This window comes from Accipiter gentilis, chromosome 6 (genome assembly GCF_929443795.1).
Source record: "Accipiter gentilis chromosome 6, bAccGen1.1, whole genome shotgun sequence".
In the NCBI taxonomy this organism is placed as follows: domain Eukaryota; kingdom Metazoa; phylum Chordata; class Aves; order Accipitriformes; family Accipitridae; genus Astur; species Astur gentilis.
Genome location: NC_064885.1, coordinates 14329777 through 14351416, shown reverse-complemented (window position 1 = coordinate 14351416; position 21640 = coordinate 14329777). Strand labels below are relative to the sequence as shown.

At 56.6% G+C, this 21640-nt stretch overlaps 1 protein-coding gene across 1 annotated transcript; it reads left to right on the top strand.

Moving 5' to 3' along the window:
- The first annotated feature begins 1257 nt into the window (after positions 1–1257).
- On the top strand, positions 1258–21506 carry TRPM2 (transient receptor potential cation channel subfamily M member 2). Its single transcript, XM_049803289.1, has 33 exons — positions 1258–1505; positions 3056–3322; positions 3666–3751; positions 4252–4420; positions 5284–5464; positions 5855–6021; positions 6464–6644; positions 7188–7249; positions 7479–7679; positions 8065–8167; positions 8408–8529; positions 9899–10249; positions 10716–10853; positions 11555–11684; positions 11988–12133; positions 12292–12404; positions 12509–12722; positions 13293–13411; positions 13737–13869; positions 14012–14183; positions 14667–14850; positions 15129–15310; positions 15452–15584; positions 15703–15790; positions 16445–16532; positions 16955–17106; positions 17655–17731; positions 17823–17924; positions 18288–18374; positions 18576–18681; positions 19230–19331; positions 19844–19960; positions 20236–21506. Exons 2-33 carry the CDS (start codon positions 3128–3130, stop codon positions 20359–20361), a joined length of 4527 nt encoding a protein of 1508 aa, XP_049659246.1. The 5' UTR covers positions 1258–1505; positions 3056–3127; the 3' UTR covers positions 20362–21506.
- Positions 21507–21640: the final 134 nt, after the last annotated feature.

Here is a 21640-nt window from a genome sequence, read left to right as displayed (position 1 = left end):
AGTGATCGGGGATGTCTGGGGCCCAGTCCTGCAGGACCCTCAGCTCGCTCCGAGTCGCAGTCACCAGGGCTGCAGCTGAGCCACAGCAGGCCAAATCGCTCGCTGCTGCAGCGTCCACTGCCTTGGCTGCCTTCCTGGCCTGGCTTTGCTGCTTAACACATGTCCTGAGGAAGATGAATGCTGGTTTTGTTAAGCGAATCTTGTGGCAAATGCAAATTAAGTGGCTGCAAATCCAGTGGAGAAGCCAGTTCATTTCGGGCATGGAGCATAATGGGAGGAGGAGAGCATCTGAAACGGGGAGGTGGGAAGCACCAGCCGAAAGGCTTTTGATCCCTGTGGTGTGACAGTGAGGTTCCTCACCCAGGGTTTGTGTTACAAACATTCACACCTGGCCCGTGCCAACCAAGGAGAGAGGCTGGGATGCAAAGCATAGAATTACAAGGGTAAATACTTATTCATGGGCATGAGGTGTCCCAGCCAAATCAGGGCACACGAATGTGGTTTTACACGGGGTTCTAATACCCTTCAAACAGTCAGGTACAACACGACTTGACTAATCACTAACAGCCACGCTATCAATTGCTGATCACGGTCAAACTTTGCAAAGCCACTCTATTTCTGCAGCATTCTTGCCACTTGTCTATTGACCCCAGCATCCCTGGAGTCGGTCTTGCTTGAGTTACCGATCTGTGACGCCAGACGATGCTGGGAGGATTTCAAAGACGTGTCAGAAGGGCTGGGACGCTGGCGTTATTGTGGTTGACCGGGCTGTCCTTTATCCTTCAGGGACAGCTCTGAGCTTCCACAAAGCAAAGTCCTTCTTTCCAGGGCCGGGCTGTCCTTTATTTGTTTTACTTCAGCATGAACAATACCAGAGTCTCCAGGAAAATTCCACTACCTCATCACATCACAGTGTATAACTAAAATATATATATATTTTATATATATATAAATAAAGTTAATACACTTTCATACTATATAGACTGATTGAAATTGATAAGGAAGAGATTTTTCATCACACTTGCCAAGCCAGCGGCACACTCAAGTCTCCATCGGAGCCACTGGGCTGCTGCTTCCTTCCGGCAGCATCCGTGTGCCCCTGCTTGTGACATCTGCCAAGAGGGGCTCGGGCGGGAGCGTTTCGCCCCGCGTGGGGCTGAGGGCAGTGGCAGGCTGTGCGCTTGGAGGCTGCAGATGGAAATCGCCGCTGCGGGCAGCGAGGAGCATGACTCAGCCGCTCGAGCAAACTCGGGGCTTGCCTGGGCTCTGCAGCTTCTCGGCAGGGACCTCTTCCGCAGCCTGATTTGCTGGGAGACTGCCAGCCGCCCTTGCCATCTCCTCCTCTCCGCAGGCAGCTCGCAGGCAGCTCTGCCCTATTCTCCACTCATCGTCTGTGTCTCCAGTGACAAAATGACCCGCCGGAGGAGAGGGACGCGGGGCTGAATCCCTGTGACAGGCACAGAGCAGAGGAGCTGGTGATGCAGTCAGAGGATGCTGCGGGGAAGGTACGGGCAGCCTCGCTGACAGTCGGGCCGATGGAGGGGCTGGGGGGGTGGGCATGGGTCATAGGCAGTGTTCAGCGCCTGCGGTCAGGGCTTTGCACCCTTGTCCCAACTGGTGCCGTGACCACCCTGTGCAGCCGAGAGGTGACCCGACCCCTGGCGTGAGGGTCCTTGTTGCTGCCTGCAGTGGGGCAGGCTGCCAGGCCCCTCGGGGGTGCAGCCCCCCCCTCCCGCAGTGCTTGCCGAGCCCTGGGGGGGACAGGCAGCGCGTGCTGCGGGAGAAGCTCTGCCCTTTGCCCCGGAGACCTTCAGGACAGGTATTCTGGGGGGGTTACCAGTACGGTTGTTCACCCCTGGGGTGCCCATGGAGGACCCCATGTGAGAGCCCTTCTGCATGGGTTTAAGAGCTGCTTGTGGCCATGCCCCAAACCCCCACTGGCCTGCCCACCCTGGGGGGGGGGGGGGCAGGAAGAAGAATTAAGGGTGTGTGTGACCTTATTTAGACAGATCTTTCTCAAGCAATTAGATCTGCCGTGGGTTGTGCTGACGCAGAAAGCCAGTCTGCCAAAATCTGGCTCCTAAGGTTGGTGGGGCTGTGTACTTCCCAGAGGGACCCTGCCAGTGAGGCTGACAAAAAGGCTTTTCCTCGCTGCTCCCTGCCTGCAGCAGCACAGAGTCTGGGGGAAGGAGATGTGAAGAAAATACACTGGTAGCCATAATTTTGCTCTGCCATGCTGTGTCCCCCCAAAGGGCTCTCCACCCTTTGGTGTGATGCCAAGTGTGCCTTGCAGAAAGGCAGCCAAAATCCTCCCTAAACACAGGCCTGCTGACCCCACAGCTTCACCAGCGCTTTACCTGAGCGCTGTGCTTCCTCCATTACCTAATCGCATCTGCCCTGAGAGGACACCATTCTCCTTTGGGCTCTAGAAACACCCAGGAGCTTTTCCATCCTTGCTCTGGCAGCTCTTCAGTCTCAGTAGTTCAGGAGCTCAGCAATGGGGGCTGTGGGCATTGGGGAGGGCTCAGGAGTTTTGCAGTCCCTGCTATGCAGCATGTCTGTGTGCACCTCAGTTTTAGCTCTGGGGTCTCAGGGGACCTTTGCAGGGGGCATGAGACCCCCTGCCTCTACAGAGGAGTGCCCTGTCTCTGCAGCCAGCACGTTGATACAGGTTTTCCATGCAAGGCCATGCTTGGGCTGCTTGCACAAGAGACCTGGTTTCTGCTCTCCCTGCTGCCAGAAATATCCCAGCTGCCTGCAGCGGAGAGTAAGGGAGGAGAGCTGTGGGCTGGTGGGTGGCCAGGCAGTGGAGCAGGCAGGCCAGCAGCTGTGCTGGCAGGGAGAGTGTGGTGGGGTCAATTTGTGGAAGCCGATGGGCTTCCCCGGGGTAGTGTGGTGCAAGCTGAGGCTGGTTCACCACCCACGTGGCCCCTGTGTCAGGACCGTGGTGAGGGTCCAGCAGGTTTCCCGTGGACGTCTGTCCACCCAGGAAATGATGGATAGGATGCCCCAGTGCTTTAAGCTCATGGGTATCCTTCTTTTCTGCTGCGCTCAGGATGGAGATGTTCTGGACCTCCCAGCCTAGGAACAGGAGAGAGGAGGCCAACTGGGACAAGACACAGCAGCCATGGCTGTGCGTGGCCGGCGCACCAAGGTGCTCCCCTCCGAACTGAACAAGGTGTGTCCTGAGAGAGGAGACAATCCCACCACGCACCCCAGGAAGATGAGCGACTTTGAGGTGGTCCCCAACCTCCAGCAGAGCAGTAGCAGTGTCTCGAAGACCAGGCGGAAGGCACATTTCCCTATGGGTAGCAATGAAAAGGCAAGTTCAGGAGGTGTTGGAAGAGGGGTTGGTTAGCCACACACAACGGAAGAGCATTAATGAGTTGTCCGGTGACTCAGTAATGGGAGCATTAATAACAGATCACTTTAGATTTAGGGACAGACAGAAAAAAACCAAACATCTGAGGTATGTGTCCAGCATTCATATCTCCTCCTCTTGGAGTACATCTGGCTTTGTCCTTGCAGATAGTGATGGAGCTTTCTTCCTTCACGTCAAAAGAAACGCCCAGAGATGCTCCAAGCACCAGGGTGTCTGGCCCCTGGCGTAACTTCTGGCCCTTTGCAGAAACCCTGACCCCTTGCTGCTTTTCCTGCTCCCTCAGGAAAATCTCATCTCATGGATTCCTGAAAATATCCGGAAGAAAGAGTGCACCTACTTTGTTGAAAGCTCCCAGACATCAGATTCTGGGTAAGTCAAACAGTCCTTCATTCCCCTCCCCTGCCAGGAAAGCAGAAGGAGTGTTTGGTGACAAAGCTACAGCACCAGAAAATCCCACCTTTCTGTTAAGGAAGCTGGTGTCAAGGGGATTCACAAATTCCTTTTTGACTGGTTCTTCATGCTCCTGTGTGTCACCACATGGCTGATATCCCATGTCCCAGTGAGGAACATTTCTGATGCTTTCACATGCAGTCATTTCCATCCATGCTTCATCCAGAGCAACCCTAACATTTCTGTCCTAAACCTCTGCAGGCAGAAATACCAATTTTTGCTAAATTCTCCCCCAAACGATGCCTTTGTTTCTGCACACATTCTGAGCCGGAGGATGAGCTGGGTGGGAGATGCTGGTGCATGCGGTGTTCTTAATGAGAACGCCAACACCTCCTGCCTGGCCTGAGGCAGGTGGGCCAGCTGGGCTTTGCCTTTTGGGTTTAGATTGGTTTTGGCAAAGTTGGTGGTGTGTGTTTCAGGAGGATTGTGTGCGAGTGCGGCTATCTCAGGGAACAGCACCTGGAAGATGCTGCCAAACCTTCCATCTTCCTGGGGAAGGAATGGGACCCCAGCAGGCACATCCAGGAAATGCCAACAGATGCCTTCGGTGATATCCACTTCACGGGCCTGGGACAGAAGATAGGGAAGGTGATCATTTTTTTCTGTCTGTGGTGCATGGGGAGCCAGTGTTCAGGTCTTGCCATGGCAGATGAAATGCCAGTATCTCCCTCCTGAACAAAAGGAGGTTAGGAAAGTGTGGAAATGCCCCAAAGCAGAGGAAGATGGGGTGGGACAGGATCTCTCCTCTCTCCCAGCCCTGTTCCCAGTCCCTTTCTGAAACCATGAGACTGATCTTCATGCTCTGAGGGCTATGCTTCAAGGAGTGGCTGTTCCTCATCCTTGTCCTTAGGTATATAAACTGAGGGGAGTCAGATGGGAGGGATCGCTGCTTGGGAATTAACTGGGCATCAGTCGGTGGGTGGTGAGCAATTGCATTGTGCATCACTTGTTTTGTATATCTCTTCTTCTGTATGGGGGCAACTGATACTGGTGTGGGTTGGTTCGCTGGTTCAGCTGCAGTGCCTGTTGTGGGGGTTGGAGTGGCCGCAGTGCCTGTTGCCTTGTTGTTAGATCCAGAGACCTTCTCTTCCCCTTGAGAGTACTGAACAGTGTTGAACTCTCCTCAGTTTATATGGTGGGCATGACATCACATGGTATGGAATATCCCTTTGGTCAACTGGGGTCAGCTGTCCTGGCTGTGTCCCTCTCAAATTCTTGTGCCCCTCCAGCCTTCTTGATGGTTGGGCATGAGAAGCTGAAAAATCCTTGACTTAATCTAAACACTACTTAGCAACAACTGAAAACATCAGTGTTATCAACATTCTTCTCATACTGAACCCAAAACATAGCACTATACCAGCTACTAGGAAGAGAATTAACTCTATCCCAGCCGAAACCAGGACAACCCTGTTGGTTTTACCCAAAATGTGTATATGTTCCCTTTTTTGCAGTATGTGCGCGTCTCCTCAGATACCCCTCCACGAGTCATCTACCACCTCATGACACAGCACTGGGGCCTTGATGCACCCAACCTGCTCATCTCAGTCACCGGGGGAGCCAAAAACTTCGTCATGAAGCCAAGGCTGAAGAACATCTTCCGGCAAGGGCTAGTCAAAGTGGCCCAGACCACTGGTAAGAGATGCAGAGGCTCTCCCTGTGATTGTAGCAGGAGAGGGACCTGTCATCTGGCCATGCCAGGTTCAGTGAGTTGGCCTGCTGTGGAGATGCCAAGCTGGCCCAGGAGGCCTGTAGGTCCCTGTCTGGACTACCACCACCAGGGATGGTCTGTTCCTGCTCAGTCGCTGCAAACAGGCTCACAGGGAGCTGGACTGAGAGATGCAACACTGTGCTGAAGAAAGCATCTCCTGTGCTGCCAGGGCTTGACGTAGTGGGCAGGGAAGATATCTTCTGGGGGATGGAGCACCTCCGAGGACCAGGTGTTCCTGCAGCCATATAGGGGGATGTTAGGAGAATACTGTGAGCAGAGCCTCTCCCTTCCCAAGCCCCTCTCTGACCCCCCAGGGGCCTGGATCATCACAGGGGGGTCCCACACTGGTGTGATGAAACAGGTGGGAGAGGCAGTGCGCGACTTCATCCTGAGCTGCAGCCACAAGGAGAGCGAGATCGTCACCATTGGCATAGCCACCTGGGGGACTGTGTACAACCGGGAGAGCCTCATCTGCCCCATGGTGAGCCAGGCAGATTTGGAGATGCGTTTGCTTTGCCTTTGTCTGGACTGCTGAGGAAGTCCTGCCAAGGACTGTGGTTGGGAAAGGGTGCTTCAAGATGTGCCCATGGCTGGCAGCCGTGGTAAAACCCAGCAGCACCAGAGAAGGAATGATGGTCCTGGGCTGATGTTTGCTGAGAACCCCTCTACCCTACCCAGTATCTTGTGTAGGTGCTGCACTTCTCCTGGGAGGACTCTTGTGGGTGTGAGGGCAGGTGGAGGAGAGACAGAGGAGCATGGGGCAAGACTGATGTGAGGACTGCAGGGTGGGCAGGGCCAGCTGTTTGGCCCGACTGTCCCCACGTGCTGGCCTGTTCCTGTCCCACATGCTGGTTGCTTCGGGCATCTGGTGCTCCTCCACAGCCCTGCCAGGCTTTTCCCAGAGCCTCTCCTGCACCTTACAGGGTGGCTTTCCAGCTGAGTACGTACTGGATGAGGAGAACCAAGGCAGCCTGTCATGCCTAGACAGCAACCACTCCCACTTCATCCTGGTGGACGATGGGACCCACGGGAGGTATGGGGTGGAAATCCCCCTGAGGACCAGACTGGAGAAGTTCATTTCGGAGCAGACCAAGGTGAAAGGAGGTAATGGCAACACATAGCCAGGCCTGAGGCAGGGGAGGGCACAAGGAGGTATGGGCCATCCATTGGTAAGGGGTGCCCATCCTGGCCTCCGGTGAGAGGGGAGGCTGTGACTTCCTTGGAGGATCCAGGCAAGGGGTTCGAGTGGGTTGTCATGATAAATGTGGAACCTGGTTCCTCAGTAACATAAATCAAAGAGCCTTTCTCTATCAGCTGCTTGACTTATGGGGTCACCAAAGAGGTCTCCAAACCTTGTGATGCTGAGCTGATCAGGGGGAGTCGTTTCTCCCAAAGGGCCAGGCCTCCAAGGGGGCTTCTCGCTGTGCAAATGATCTTCTATTCTAACATATGCACACACATGCTCCAGCAGCATGACTGCCAGGAGATCGTCTCCCCTCTCTCCCGGAGCCTCGCATGTCAGGGGCAGTGCTCCCACTTTGCCTCTCACACCCCTCTGCTCAGAGGGGACTACATTCAGCTGCATGGAGGGGTGGCGGTGGGGGGCTGCCCCACAGGGAGGTGACCCTGGGCTCTGCTTCCCCACAGGTGTCGCCATCAAGATCCCCATCGTGTGCGTGGTGCTGGAAGGAGGCCCTGGGACACTCGATGTAAGGAACTCCTCCTGCCTGCTCCCAGCAGAGCTGAGAGGCAGGGGGGTGGGAGGGGGCAGCTCCTTGCCCAGGGTGCTGCTCTCCGGTTTTGGTGTGAGCATGGTGCCACACTAGCTGAAATGCAGCTGGGCAGGAGTGCTGCGGAGCAGTGCTGTGGGTCTCAGGCTCAGAGAGGGTCTGCTGGCCTCTGAGTAAGATTAGGACCAGTCTCCCCACTCTGTTGCAGACCATCTACAATGCCATCACCAACGGGACTCCCTGTGTGATTGTCGAAGGGTCTGGCCGTGTGGCTGATGTCATCGCACAGGTGGCCAGCCTGCCTGTGCCCAAGATAACCATTGCCTTGATCCAGAAGAAGCTGAGTGTGTTCTTCCACGACACCTATGAGCTCTTCACTGAGGACAAGCTGGTGGAGTGGACCAAGAAGGTGAGCCTCTTGCAGGGAGACAGCTCCTCTCGCTAAGCTTGTGGAGATCAAAGGGGTCCCCAGGGCTCCTTGCCCATCAGCAGCAACGCTCCCAGTGTGACGTTTAAGGGTCATCTTCCACCAACCATCCATCTCCCCCCAGCCATGCTCAGCATTGTCCTGGTGGGCACCCCAAAGGCTGAAGCTCTGCTCCTCCACTGCTTGCTCCCTTTGGGTAGAGAGGTACCATTTGGGACCAACCCCAGCTGGGCTGGGACACACAGCACAGGGGGTCTGCAGGCAACCCGAGGGGAGCAAGAAATTGCCCCACATAGGACAGGGGGCTGTGGGAAGTGGCAGGGAGGAGGTGCTGCTGCTGATTGCTTGCCCACGGCTCTCCTTGTAGATTCAAGACATAGTGCGGAGCCGGCAGCTCCTGACCATTTTCAGAGAGGGCAAATATGGCCAGCAGGACGTGGATGTGGCCATCCTCCAGGCCCTGTTCAAAGGTGAGGAGTGGGGAGCTGCTTGGGAGGAAGGGGCAAGATGAATGGGATGGGGGGTCACAAGTAACCTCCTGCAGCTGCCTGACTTATGGTGTCACCAAAGCGGTCCCCAAACCTTGTGATGCTGAGCTGATTGGGGAGAGATGTTTCCCCCAAAGGGCCAGGTGTCCAAGGGGGCTTCCAGGTAGTATCATCTCACCGTGTAAATGATTCTCTGTTCTAACACGTGCACTTTGCATGCAGCATCCCGAAACCAGGACCACTTTGGTCGGGAGAACTGGGACCACCAGCTGAAGTTAGCTGTGGCCTGGAACAGGGTGGACATTGCTCGGAGTGAGATCTTCACGGACGACTATGAGTGGAAGGTAAGGGAGTACTTGTGCTTCTTCTCTGGTGAGGCTTACAGCTTGTCAGGTCCCACTTGAAGACTGTGGATATTGAGGGCACTGCTCACCTTGGCTGTGCCTAGGGAGAGTTTTTGAGGGCATTTCTTTTGGACCCTAAACTCCCACCATATTGCCAGGGGCTCTTTATCTGTCCTGTCTTTCAAAAGTGCACTCAAACAACCAAAGCAGAGGTGAGCATACCCTATAATTCATTGCTTGTAAAGGTCCTATTTGGCTTATATTTTTTATAAAGGTGATTGATCAGTATTTTGTTCAAAACCAGTGTCTTTTAAAGACAATCCACCAACCTAGACCCAAAAATACCTCTTGCCAGCTCTGCCCTGTGGTCGCTGCTCATGCTATGTTGTCAAATGGCAACTTGTCCCTAAACTCCTCTTACCCAGCCTGGTGCTTCCCTGCTCAAACTTTACTACAGAGTGGGGCAGGGAGCAGCACAAGCCAGCTCTGCTGTCCCATGCCTGGTCCTGCTGTCAAGAAGTCAAAGCTGAGCAGGGTTATCTGTCCTTTCTGATAGGACTGTGGGACTTGAAAGGGAATTTCCTATTTTGTTGGACACTTTGCGTTCCCCCAGCTCACATACCTTTTGTGGGACTGGGAAGGGCTGGTGGGAACTAGGAACCCCAGAAGGAAATATTTGATGTTGTGAAAATGCATAGCCTGAGAAAGATCCGCAGCTTTGTCAGGAAGGGAGGATGAGGCAGGCACTCAGATTAGCCGATGCAGGCCAGGGCTGTTACAGGTCCTGCAGCCCTGGACAGGTGTGGCTGGTATGAAAAGCTGAAGCTGAAACCAAGCTGTGGCAGAAGTTCAGCAGGTACCTTCCTTCCAGGACAAACATGTACCCCCTTACCCACGGGCCGTGCTTTCACATGTAAAGGTTGCCTTGGAAAGGAAAGCCCCACAAAGGCTGAACTGGGTGACCATTGGGAGCAGCCAGTCTCCCCATGGCTGAGGTCCAGCTGGCAGCACCGTGATCCTTCTTCAGCTGAAGAGTTTTGCACAGGGGACAAACTTGTGAGGTCCTGTTCATTTTTATGGTGCATCCTCATGAGCTGGGGAAAGAGTGTCTACTCTCTACCCTACCCCATCCCTCCGCCAGCAGCCAAGGGAGCAGAGGGCTTCTACTGCCAGAGGAGAGGGCATACTAACCCACAAGTGTGTCTCTGGGGGATGTCCCACAAGTCCCAGTACCTCCCAGCTGCACTCTCATACCCAGAAACTCCTTGTGTGCTCAGGGATAAAATTTTCCCCCCATCTAAGTGAGGACCATGGTGGGGGCCCTGCTCTGGGGCCGTGGAGCCCCTCACCTCTGCCTCTGGCCTGCCAGCCCACAGATCTCCACCCTGTGATGGCAGCTGCCCTGATCTCCAACAAGCCAGAGTTTGTGAAGCTGTTCCTGGAGCAGGGAGTGCGTCTCAAGGAGTTTGTCACCTGGGACACCCTGGTTTACCTCTACGACAACATGGCACCATCCTGCCTGTTCCACAGCAAGCTGCAGAAGGTGCTGCTGGAGGAGAGAGAGCACACAGCTGGCTCCAGAATGCCAAGAATCCAACTGCACCATGTCTCCCAGGTGCTGCGGGAGCTGCTGGGCTGCTCCACGCAACCTCTCTACCCCAAGCCCAAGCACACGGAGCGGCCCCGGCTCTCCATCCCCGTCCCACACATCAAGCTGAATGTACGCATCTCCAGGTTACAGGGTGGCAGGGTTGCATTAGGGAGGGGGACGCTGGCTCAAGAAACCGTGCTGGAGGTTGCAGCTAGGTCTCTGTCCTCTTGCCTGCTCAAGAATCCCACTTAAAGTCCCTTAAAGCCCTGCCCAAGTCATCTGCCCCACATTTAAGGTGCAAATCCCACCCTCCTACACCTGCAGCCCCACGTGGCTGCATGACTCTGGTGGGCAGAACCCAGTGGGGTGGGTGCACTGGACAGGATGGGCACATCCCCAGGTGATCCTGGCCCTAGAGAAAGTGGTATTTCCAGGAGGAGTCCAGTCTTGGTCACCCTGCTGTCTGCAGCAAAGGCCCTTCCATGGGTGGTAGAAGCAGGCACCAAGGGTTCAGGGGTGGCTTTGTGCTGAGAGGCTGTCTGCTTTCTTCAGCCTTTTGGCAGGGGAATGGGTCTGACCATTGCACGCCTTGCAGGTTCAGGGGTCAAGTCTCCGGTCCCTCTACAAGCGCTCTGCTGGCAGAGTCACCTTCACCATGGACCCGGTCCGCGACCTGCTTATCTGGGCTGTGGTCCAGAACCGCAAGGAGCTGGCAGAAATCATCTGGGCCCAGGTATCACAGGCCAGAGCTGATGGTCCCAGATGAGAGGCTCAGATGGAACCAAACCTCCCAGTCCCAAGAGGAAAGGTTGAACCTGCTGGCACTGGGGACAGCAGGCGAGCTGGCCCGTGGCAGTGCCCAAGCCTGACCTCCAGCCAAATGGGAGCCAGCTAGTGAGCCTGCGGACACTCGTTGCTCATCCCCAGACACACACCATGATGCCAGATCCCTCCTTTCCCCACCAAAACGTACGCTGTGGGCAGAGGTGATGTGCTGGGCCAGAAGCATGCTCTTCCTTGCAAAGCCTGAGAGAGGGCTCAGCACACAGCAGGCAGGACACAGGTGCATGGCAGCTGGGGTGGAGAAGGCTTCCACCAATAAACAGCATTCCCAGGGCAAGAGGCAGTGTGGCTGGCAGGATTGTGTGTGCACCATGCAGAGCCGTGGAGTCACACCGTCCCGTCACCCAAGGCTTCCCACTGGGAGAGCAGGGGTGTCCCCATATTCCCCATGGCAGTGGGTTACCTGCTGCCCCTGCACCCAGAAGGGAGCACAGCTCAGCCCTTGTCACAGCAAGCTGTCCATCCTGGGCAGCAGTCTGCTTGGGACACCTTCCTTCCCTCCCATAGAAGCCATGGAGGGCTTGGCAGGGCTGCCAGGACTTGCAGGATAGGGGTAGACCCCCACACTCTCTCTGGCCTCTTCTGCTCCAGAGCCAGGATTGCGTGGCGGCTGCACTGGCCTGCAGCAAAATCCTGAAGGAGCTTGCCAAGGAGGAGGAAGACACCGACACCACCGACGACATGCTGGCCCTGGCCGAGCAGTACGAGCACAAGGCGATTGGTGAGCGGGAGTGGACCTGGAACCCAGAACTACTCTCATGCCCTGCAGGGCTGGCTAGCTTTGCCCAGGAGGTGTCTGGGGGGTGATGGGTGGGGTGGCCGGTGCCAAACAGGGGTCCCCTCCTCACAGTCAGGGTCGTGGGGCTATGAGGGCTATGCCCAGGTGGTGGTGGGAGCGCAGAGGGTGGCCACTGCATGGTGCAATGTCCAGGTCCTGCTGCAAAGACTGACTCAGCAGGTGCCTTGCTGAGCACCAAGCTGGCCCTGGAGCTCAGCCTTGTCCCCTGGGTCCCTGCCTGGCCAGGTGTGTTCACAGACTGCTACCGCAAGGATGAAGAGAGAGCCCAGAAGCTTCTCACCCGTGTCTCTGAGGCCTGGGGGAAAACAACCTGCCTGCAGTTGGCATTGGAGGCAAAGAACATGACTTTTGTGTCCCATGGGGGTGTCCAGGTGGGTTCCTAGCAGTAGTGCTTGGAGGGGGATTGCCCAAGTGAACCCTGCCCCAGATCCAGGGTTCCTTGTTGGCAGCAGTGGGGCTCTGCCCTGCAGCCCTGCTCTGATGGGGGGTGGCTTCTATAACCAGTGCTCCTCTCCCTCCCTCCTCACAGGCCTTTCTAACCAAAGTCTGGTGGGGGAAGATGTGCGTGGACAACGGGCTTTGGCGGGTGATTGTGTGCATGCTGTTCTTCCCACTTCTGTACACCAGCCTCATCACCTTCAGGTATATCTTGCAGCCAGGGCATGCATGCACCAAGGCTGGCAGGGAGAAGGTGCCATGTCATCTCTCTGGGCAGCTCAGCCCCACTTCCACCCTGCTCCCCACAGGGAGAAGAGGCTGCAGCCCGTGGGCTGCCTGACGCGCCTCCGAGCCTTCTTCACGGCACCTGTTGTCATCTTCCACATGAACATCCTCTCCTACTTCACCTTCCTCCTGCTCTTCGCTTATGTCCTGATGGTTGACTTCCAGCCATTGCCGTCCTGGCGGGAGTACCTCATCTACTTCTGGCTCTTCTCCCTGGTGTGTGAGGAGACCCGCCAGGTACGGGGCAGGCAGAGCAGAGGCTGGGAGGAGGCAAGAGGAGGGAGAGACACCCCCCTGGGTGCTCCTGGAAGATCCTGCATAGCTCATGTTCCCATGCTGCTTCTCATGTCACCATCCATTTGGAGAGGTCCCAGCACAAGGGACTGCCAGATTCCCCCATCTCTGAGGCCAGAGAATCCTTGGCCACATCTGATCTGGCCCCCGGTACTTGCAAAAAGACATGCTGTTTTGAGCTGAAAATGTCAGGAGATGGAGGGATCACCTCCTTCCTTGGGCATTTATTCCCAGAAGCATTTCCAGGCTTTGCTTGACATTTGATTTCTTTCAGCTTTTGCTTCAACATCTCAGTGCCTTTTTTCACCAGACTAAACAGCCCCACATCTCAGGTATCTCACCCCATGCTCATTCCATGCCCCTATAGAAAACCCCGTAGGCTCAGGTTAACTTTGGGTAAGCAAGAGGGTCCAGTGATGGCCAGCAGGTCTGTGTGGTCCCTCCCATCTACAAGGCACATGAGCTCTTACAAGGCTTTCTCTGAAATGCCAATCCCTCTTCTCTTCCCAACAGCTGTTGTATGATCCAGATGGGCTTGGGGTTGTGAAAATGGCTTCCCTGTACTTCAAGGACTTCTGGAATAAGTTGGATATCTGTGCCATCCTAGTCTTTATCACAGGGCTGACTTGCAGGTGAGTTGCATAGCCACTCGTCTGGCAGTGCGCAGGCTCAAGCCACAGCTGTAGTCTACAGAACTAGTGTGAGAATTGTGCAGGTTTTGTAGTTGCAATTTCTTCTTCCAAAGGCTAGCGAAGATTTTTGTGGTCATGTGATTGATTCTGACCAATTTGCCTCTGCTTTCAGCTGCTTTTAGGAGAGATTTTTTTCATGCCGCAGCTCTCACCCAGCACTCTGGGGAAGCTCACTAATCTTGCAAAAATGTAATGCTGTGAGATCAGAAAAAAACCCCCACACCGGTGGCACTGAGATGTTTCCTCTCCTCTCTTGTGTGCCCAGGTTGATCCCGTCAACTTTATACCCTGGGCGCATCATACTGTCACTGGCTTTTATAATTTTCTGCCTGCGTCTGATGCACATTTTCACAGTCAGTAAAACGCTGGGGCCCAAGATCATCATTGTGAAGCGCATGGTGAGAGTTCCCCTCCATCCTGCCAGGGTGATCAGCTGGAGCAACCGGATGCCTGCATGGGAGGGATGTGCCACCTGTGTTATACTATCCTGGAGTGGGGTTTGCTCCAGGACACAATTTTGCTTCCCCTCTGTCTTTGCAGATGAAGGATGTCTTCTTCTTCCTCTTCCTGTTAGCAGTGTGGGTGGTGTCCTTTGGGGTTGCCAAGCAGGCCATCCTGATCCACAATGAGGAACGTGTAGAGTGGCTTTTCCGTGGCGTGGTCTACCACTCCTACTTGACCATCTTTGGGCAGATTCCCTCCTACATTGATGGTAAGGGACACCAGCCTGTGACAGCACGTGGCATGAGCAAGGTGGCTGCTACAAGGCTGAGGGGTACCAAGCTCATGCCGCAGTCTGCCTAGCTCTCGCCATGTTGGCCTGTGGAAGTCCTTCACAGGGCTCCTCTCCAAACACAACGTAAGGCCAAGAGGGAGCAAGGACAGGGCGTGGGGATGGAGCCCTGCTCCAGTGCATTGGGAGCATTGCCAGCAATGCAAACCCAGGGACTTGCATCTGCCCAAGCAGTCAAGACAGCACACTAGCAAAGGCACAGGACCATGAGTCGATCCAGCTCAGTGCCACAGCTGCAAAGCTGGTGGCACTGAGCAGAGCACCTAGGATGATGCAGATCGAGGTCAAATCCCTGCCTGGTGCTAAGCTCCCTTGATGCTGGCTGCTTTCAGAGACCACAGCGTGCTCCCTGAGACACCGTGAGGTTTGGCTGCAACGAAGTCTTGCCATGGTCTCTTGCAGGGGTCAACTTCAACATTGACCAGTGCAGCCCCAATGGGACTGACCCCTACAAGCCCAAGTGCCCAGAGACAAATGAGGACAACAAGAAACCCATCTTCCCAGAGTGGCTGACGGTCATCTTACTGTGCCTATACCTGCTCTTCACCAACATCCTCCTTCTCAACCTCCTCATCGCCATGTTCAAGTGAGTTTGATCTGGCCCCATGGCCCTGACAGTGAATTGAGCTGGCTTTGCTTACAGGCTTGGCCACAGCCAGGGCACCGCACACTGAGAAAGTGCAAGGAGGGTCCTGGGCCACATGCTGACCAGAGCACAGGGGAGTTTTGGGGGGTTTATAGATAAGGTGGAAGTCGCAGATGCAGGCCAGGGCTAATCAGGGATGGGTAGGAGCTGGGGCACCATACAGACACAATGTACCCCCTCATCCTCATGGCATGGCTGACACCTGGGCTCTGCCCCAGCTACACCTTCCAGCAGGTCCAGGAGCACACGGACCAGATCTGGAAGTTCCAGCGGCACGACCTGATCGAGGAGTACCACGGCCGCCCACCTGCACCTCCACCCTTCATCCTCCTCAACCACCTGCAGATCCTGGTCTCGCGAGGCTTGCTCCGCAGGCCGGCCACACGCCACAAGCTGCTCAGTGAGGACCAACATCTTCCCTCCTGCCCTTTGCCCCCTCCCCGGGGCACGGCACTGTGCACCGAGGCATGAGGCACGACGTCTGGGCTGCGGTACCGGGTTTTGGAGATCTGACAGCACTGCTGTCCCCTTTCTCTGACAGAAGAGAAGCTGGAGAAGAACGAAGAAGCTGCCCTCCTCTCCTGGGAGATGTACCTGAAGGAGAACTACCTGCAGCACCAGCAGTGCCAGGAGAAGCAGAACACGGAACAGAAGATCCGAGACATTGCACAGAGGTACCAGCACTCCTGAGACAGGGACATCCTTCTGTCCTCTAGTGTCCTGGGCAGGAAAGAGTTGGGATTAGTGCAGGAGTGGCTGCTGAGGGGTTTCCTTTCTGCACTGTCCCTCCAGGGTTGACATGCTGGCAGAGCTGCTGGACTTGGACCGGCTGAAGAGGACAGGGCTGGTGGAACAGAAACTGGTCTCTCTGGAAGACCAGGTGAGGCAAAAGCTGAGCAACTACCTAAGAAAGGGGGAGTTTTCCAAGGGCTGAGTCAACTGAACTAGAACACTAGAGAAAGTCCCTCTGAATCAATCCCCCTTCAAACAGTTTGAGTTTCCTTGCCAAAACAATAGCATCTGAGAGGAAAAGGTTATGGGAAATGTTATGTTTGACTCCAAATTGAACAAGATGAAGGCAGTAAGTGGTGGAATGAGCCCCTGCCTCCACTGGTCACCCAAGCAGTTAGATCTGACCCAGCTCATCTCCTTGGCCCAAGAGGACCCTCCAGACCTTCTGGAGATGGGCAACTCTCCAACCCCCTCCTGTGAAGCTGTTCCACACTCTGCATGAGCAGTGGGGTGCCTGGGGAGCAGGACCAGGCCCTGACGTCTCCTCTCTGAGACAGCCGCAGCACAGCTGCTGTTTCCACTTCCATTTCTACCTGCTTTGAAAAAATGTTTCTCCTGAGGTGGTTTTCCAAGCCGAGCATCAGGGCACAGCAAGGATTGCTGCTGCCCTGGGGGGATGAGCAGCCAGGAGCCAAGGGCAGCAGTGCCTCCTGCCAGGGCTGTACCCCGCAGTACTCGAGCGAGGGAGCCTGGAGGGGCAAGCTGGGTTCCAGGAGGGCTGACCCTCTCTTGTCCCATGCAGGTGCATCAGAGCACCCAGGCCCTGAGGTGGATAATGCAGGCGCTGCAGGGCAATGGCTTTGGCTCAGGCGAGGACCTGCCGCCCATTGGTAAGTGGAGCCTGTCTCCACCCCAGCAGCACCGGGGAAGCCCAGGACCCCACGCTGGTGCCTGCAAGCTGCAGACCAGGGCTGAGCAGCCCCTCACACCCCTCTGTTAAGCAGTAAGGCAGAGGCAGAGGTTCCTTGGGCCCAGGGAGGTTTGGGGGCTCTGTGAGGCTGTCCAGCACCTCCTGCAGTCATTCCCACCCTCTGCACCAGAGCCTGCAGCCCATGGCTGAGGCTTTCCATGGCAGCCTCCCCAGGGGAGCTCCTCTGGGTCCTTCCAGAAGGGATGCCGGGGGCCGTGTCCCCAGGGTACAGCAGCATCCCCATGGAGAGACCCAGCCAGCCCCCTCAGCAGAGCCGTGGTCAGCAGCACTGGACTCAGCACCCTGCTTTGTGGGGCCTCGCTGTCTACGTCTGTCTTGCAGGCTCCAGCAAAGCCTCAGAGATGAAGGAGGTTGACCTGGAGGGGAAAGCCAAGGAGAGCCAGCCCCCATACCACGTGCTTGCCCGAAACCTCCTGTACCCAGGGTCTCACACCCATCGCTTCCCTGTGCCAGATGAGAAGGTGCCCTGGGAGGTAGGAGCTGTGACCCTGGGTGGTGGGGCTGGGAGCAGGGGCCATGGGGCAGATCCCAATGGTGGTGGGAAGAGGAACAAACCCATCATCACACCTGTGTTGCACTTGGGAGCTCCTGTTCTTCCCAGCCCTGGGACAGGTGGCTTCCTGGAGCAGCAGCTCCAAGGCGTTCCCAGGGAAAAGGAAAGGTGAATGGGCATCATTCCTGCTTGGCTCTGCAGTGCTAGGGATGCCTGGGGATGCTTGGTGGGGAAACAGAGGGTACAACCACCTGCCTCCGCGTTTCCTGAATCAGGGCTGGCTCAGGGTCAGGGACAGGATCTGTCATTGGCTTCCACAGGGGCATGAGTGAGAGGCACTGACCTTCTAGCAGAGAGCCTAAGCTCAGCCCCTGAGCAGGGCCCGGAGCCCTACGTGCCTCAGGGAATGATGCCACAAGCTAGGCAGAGAAAGGGATTGGGGCAGAAAGTGTCCCCGGGGGTCCCAGTCCCTGCCTGCCACCAGACCATGGGTGTAAGGGGGTCCTGAAATGGCCACGTGCTCTGCAGGTGGACTTCCCACTCTACGACCCTCCTGTCTACTCAGCTGACCACAAGGACATGGCTGTGCAGGACCCATTCAGCCCGTGAGTGTCCCCCTGAGGCTCCTCGCTCCTCTCTTCCTTCCCCTGGGTGGCACAGCCAGCCCTCCCTGCCGGGCTGCCTCCTGCCCCCCAGCTCTTTGGAGTCTCTCCTGAAGATCAACTACAATACCATGGACGGGCTGATTGACCGGCAGAGCTTCCACGGGCTCTACGCCGTGCAGGATGGGCTGCCGCTGTAAGTGCATCTGCCATGGGGGCGGACGGGCTGCCGCTGTAAGCGCATCTGCCGTGGGGGCAGATGGGCTTGGTGGGAGCTGGGGTGCCCATCTGTAGGCAAAGCACCAGGGAGATGGACAATCCAGGAGGGCCTGGGTGCATCCATCCCCTTCCCACTTCCCTGTGGCTAATGGTGGGGCAGGGATAACGGCATGCATCTTCCTCAGGGCTGTCCACCCCCTCCAAGAAACCCAGAACCCCAGAAGAGGTGCAGTGCAGTGGTGGGAAATTTGGGGATGCGGTTATAGGGCTTTGATCCGTGTGACGGGGTGCACAGTGGGACCCTGGCACCATCCCAACCTGCTCACTCTCTCCCTGCTAGGAATCCCATGGGAAGGACAGGGCTGCGAGGACGCGGGAGGCTGCGCTGCTTTGGGCCCAACCATGCCCTGCACCCTGTTGTGACCCGGTAAGCACATGGGGACAAGGAGGTGTCCTGTCCAGGATGGGGCTGGGGAGGTGGAATGGAAAAGGGGGCACGAAGCCATCTCAGAGACACTGGCACCTGTCAAAGACCATTGCTGCCCCTTCAACGTGGGAACCTGTGCCAGTGTGCTGGGCAGGGGGGAGCTGAGTCCCGGCTGCAGCATAACAGGGGCCTCTCTCACAGCTGGAGGAGGAATTTGGATGGGTCCATCATAAGGAAGAGCCTGAAGAAGATGCTGGAAGTCCTAGTGGCCCAGTACCCCCTGTCGGATGTCTGGGCTCTGCCCGGGGTAAGAGCTGGTGTAAACCAGCTGGCACAGAAGGGTCTGGGGAGATGGGGACCAGCTGGTGGCTGACTGCCCTGCAGAAAAGGGAGAAACACAGATGGGTGTCACAGCCTTGCCCAAGGAGGTACCTCTGCCCCTCCCACAGAGCATCTGCGTGCAGGGCTGTGCTGCCAGGAGTGCTGGACAGGCAGTGGTCCCATTACATACCCCCACCCACACTGACCCACTGACTCCTGCTTCTCCCTCCTCCTCCTCCATGGCTTCAGTTCTCACATGTCCTTCATGTGAGCATGTTAAACCATTGGCATAGCATCCTTTGACAGAGAGGTCCAGGGGTTGAATCAGGCAAACTCAGACATCTGCTTGGGCACAGCTGAGGACTTCTGGCAGGAGAGGGAGGGAGGGAGGCACCATCACTGCTTGGTCCCCCCACCAGAGCTTGTGGCATCTTCTGCAGTGGTGGCAACTGCCCGATAGCCAAGCTGGTGGCAGTGAGGGAGGCTGGGCTGGGCTGATGGCAGGCCCCACGCCTGACATCTGCTTTGGCACAGGGGTCACTGGAGCCAGGTGAGACGCTGCCACTGAAGCTCAAGTGGATCCTGCGCCGGGAGTTCTGGTCCCAGTTCCAGAACTTGCTGAAACAAGGCACCGAGGTGGGGGGGCATGTGGGTGTCCCAGTGGTACAGGGGCACATGGGTGTTACAGCGGTATGTGGGTATGCAGGCATCACCCTGGCATAGGGGCACACAGGTGTCACGGCAGTAGAGGCACATGGGGGCATCACCACAGTACGGGGACATGTGGACATCATGGTGGCACAGGGGCATGTGGGTGTACCCAGGGTACAGGGGCAGGGTGCATCACACCTTGGCCACTGCTCCCACTGGGAAAGAATGGCTGGGGGAGGTGGAGGCACGCCATAATGGCCTTGTACCATACAGGGGTCTGGGAGGCAGCCCAGGGACCCAGGGGGTGGGCCGCACACACTGGTGTCCGTGCCTGCTGTGATCACTCTCCATGGCTCCAGCTGAAGTGGTAACAGGGTGCTGGTCTCCAGCGGGGCAGAGGAGCTGTGGGGTGATGCCTCCCCACTCCCAGGACCTCTCGGTGCCCTTAGATTGGTGGTGAGGGCTCTGCTAATGTGGCATTCCTTCACCATACACAGATACACAAGGGGTATCTTGACGACCCCCGCAACACAGATAACGCCTGGGTTGAGACGGTCGCCGTCAGCGTGCACTTTGACAACCAGAACGATGTGGAGATGAAGCGGCTGAATTCGGTATGGGTTTCTTGCCTTTGTGGTTCCCTGACCTGGCTCTCAGCAGGCATGGGGCAGGGGACCCAGAGCTCCAGACCCAGAACTCACCCTCATCAGGAGTGGGCTTCTCCAGCTGCATGCAGTGGAAGAAGAACATGGGGATGAACACAGGGTGGCACTGCAGCGGGGCCCCCAAAAAGAAAGGGCAGGAGGCTGGGGACTAGAACTGCTGTTGAGCATGGCTGGCATGGCCCCTTGCCAGCAGTGTGTACGTGATGTCTCTGGTCCCCTTCCAGTTCCTTCAGGGCTGCGACCCAGAGCTGTGCATCCGCTGGCAGGTGCTGGACAAGAGGATCCCCCTGCACGCCAATCACAAGGAGCTCCTGCACAAGGTCTCAACCCTCCTTGGCGCCTACTACTGAGTCCTCAAGCACAGGCCAGGGCTCCTGTTGCCTCAAACCAGGTTCTGGTTGGGACCTGCAGCTCTACCCCAGCTCACCTGTGAGACCATGGGCAGCCACTGGACGCTAGGTACTTTGGTTGCCTCTGTGGATGGACACTGCAGGTCTTTGGGAGGAAAATGGTCCCCTCCCCGCCAGCCAGGGGCAAGGGGCTGCCTGGGGAGTGCCTACACAGCATCCTGGTCACCCGAGCCACCAAGCTCAGCCCAGCTTGTGTCTTGGTGCTTCCACATCAGCCACAGCACTAGCCCAGGGCTTGGGCCAAGCAGAACCACGGGACTGTTCCTGCAAGGTGTTCCTTCTCTCAGCTCCCACCTGCTCTTTACTTCAGTGTGGGCAATGGGGACTTGCCAGCCTCAGCTACCCCTCCACCCAGGATATCCATTGGGCATCTCTGCTCCCCTGCTCCTGCTCTGAGCCCTGGCAGCCCCACTGCCACAGCTCCTGGAGGATTGCTCTGGAGAAGGCTTGGGGTCCTTTGCACCTAAAGGCCCCGACTGCCCTGCAAGTCACTCCTGTGGCAGCTGTCCCCATATCTCTGTTGTCTCAGACCCAACAACATGGTCCTGAGCTGTGATCCAGCACTTCTGAAGGTGTGAGCAGCTCTTGGCTTATATACCTATGGCTTCATAGCTCTGCACAAGTCCACTCCCCCACATCCCATACCGTTCTGTGATCCTGCGTGTGTATGCTGAGCACCATCTTGTAGCTGAACTTCTTCCCTCTGTCTGAGCCAAGGCACCAGCTAAATGTTGCCTGCCTACCCCTGTCCCCTTGTGCACATGGACGGAAAGGAGGGGGCAGCTTGCTGGGACCCAGGTGATCCATGTTCTGTGGTCCCTTGGGCAGGTAGGGGCAGGAGAGAGGACATCAGTGTGTCCATTCCAGACATCTCTGCTCTTAAGGGGTCCTTCACGCACCTTTTCCGTTGCCTGCCATGGGGAGAACACAGTTCCCCCACCCTCTCCCGATGGATCAGACACTGGCCAGCCAGGGCGGTTCTTCCCACAGCGGTGGCCACCACAGCACAACTGCAGCTTCACCAGTGATGCCCCGGGGCTTGGTGAGGGTGCGGTCAGAGTGGCAATGTAGTCAACCCAGCTCAATAAACCGTGTATTAAATGACTAAAAGGCTGGTGGTCTGTTACAGCTGTTTAACCAGGGGCCATTCCTGGAGGCAATGCTTGGAGCCCACTTCCAGGACAAGCCCAGTTTGAGCGTTCCCACCCCCAATCTTGTT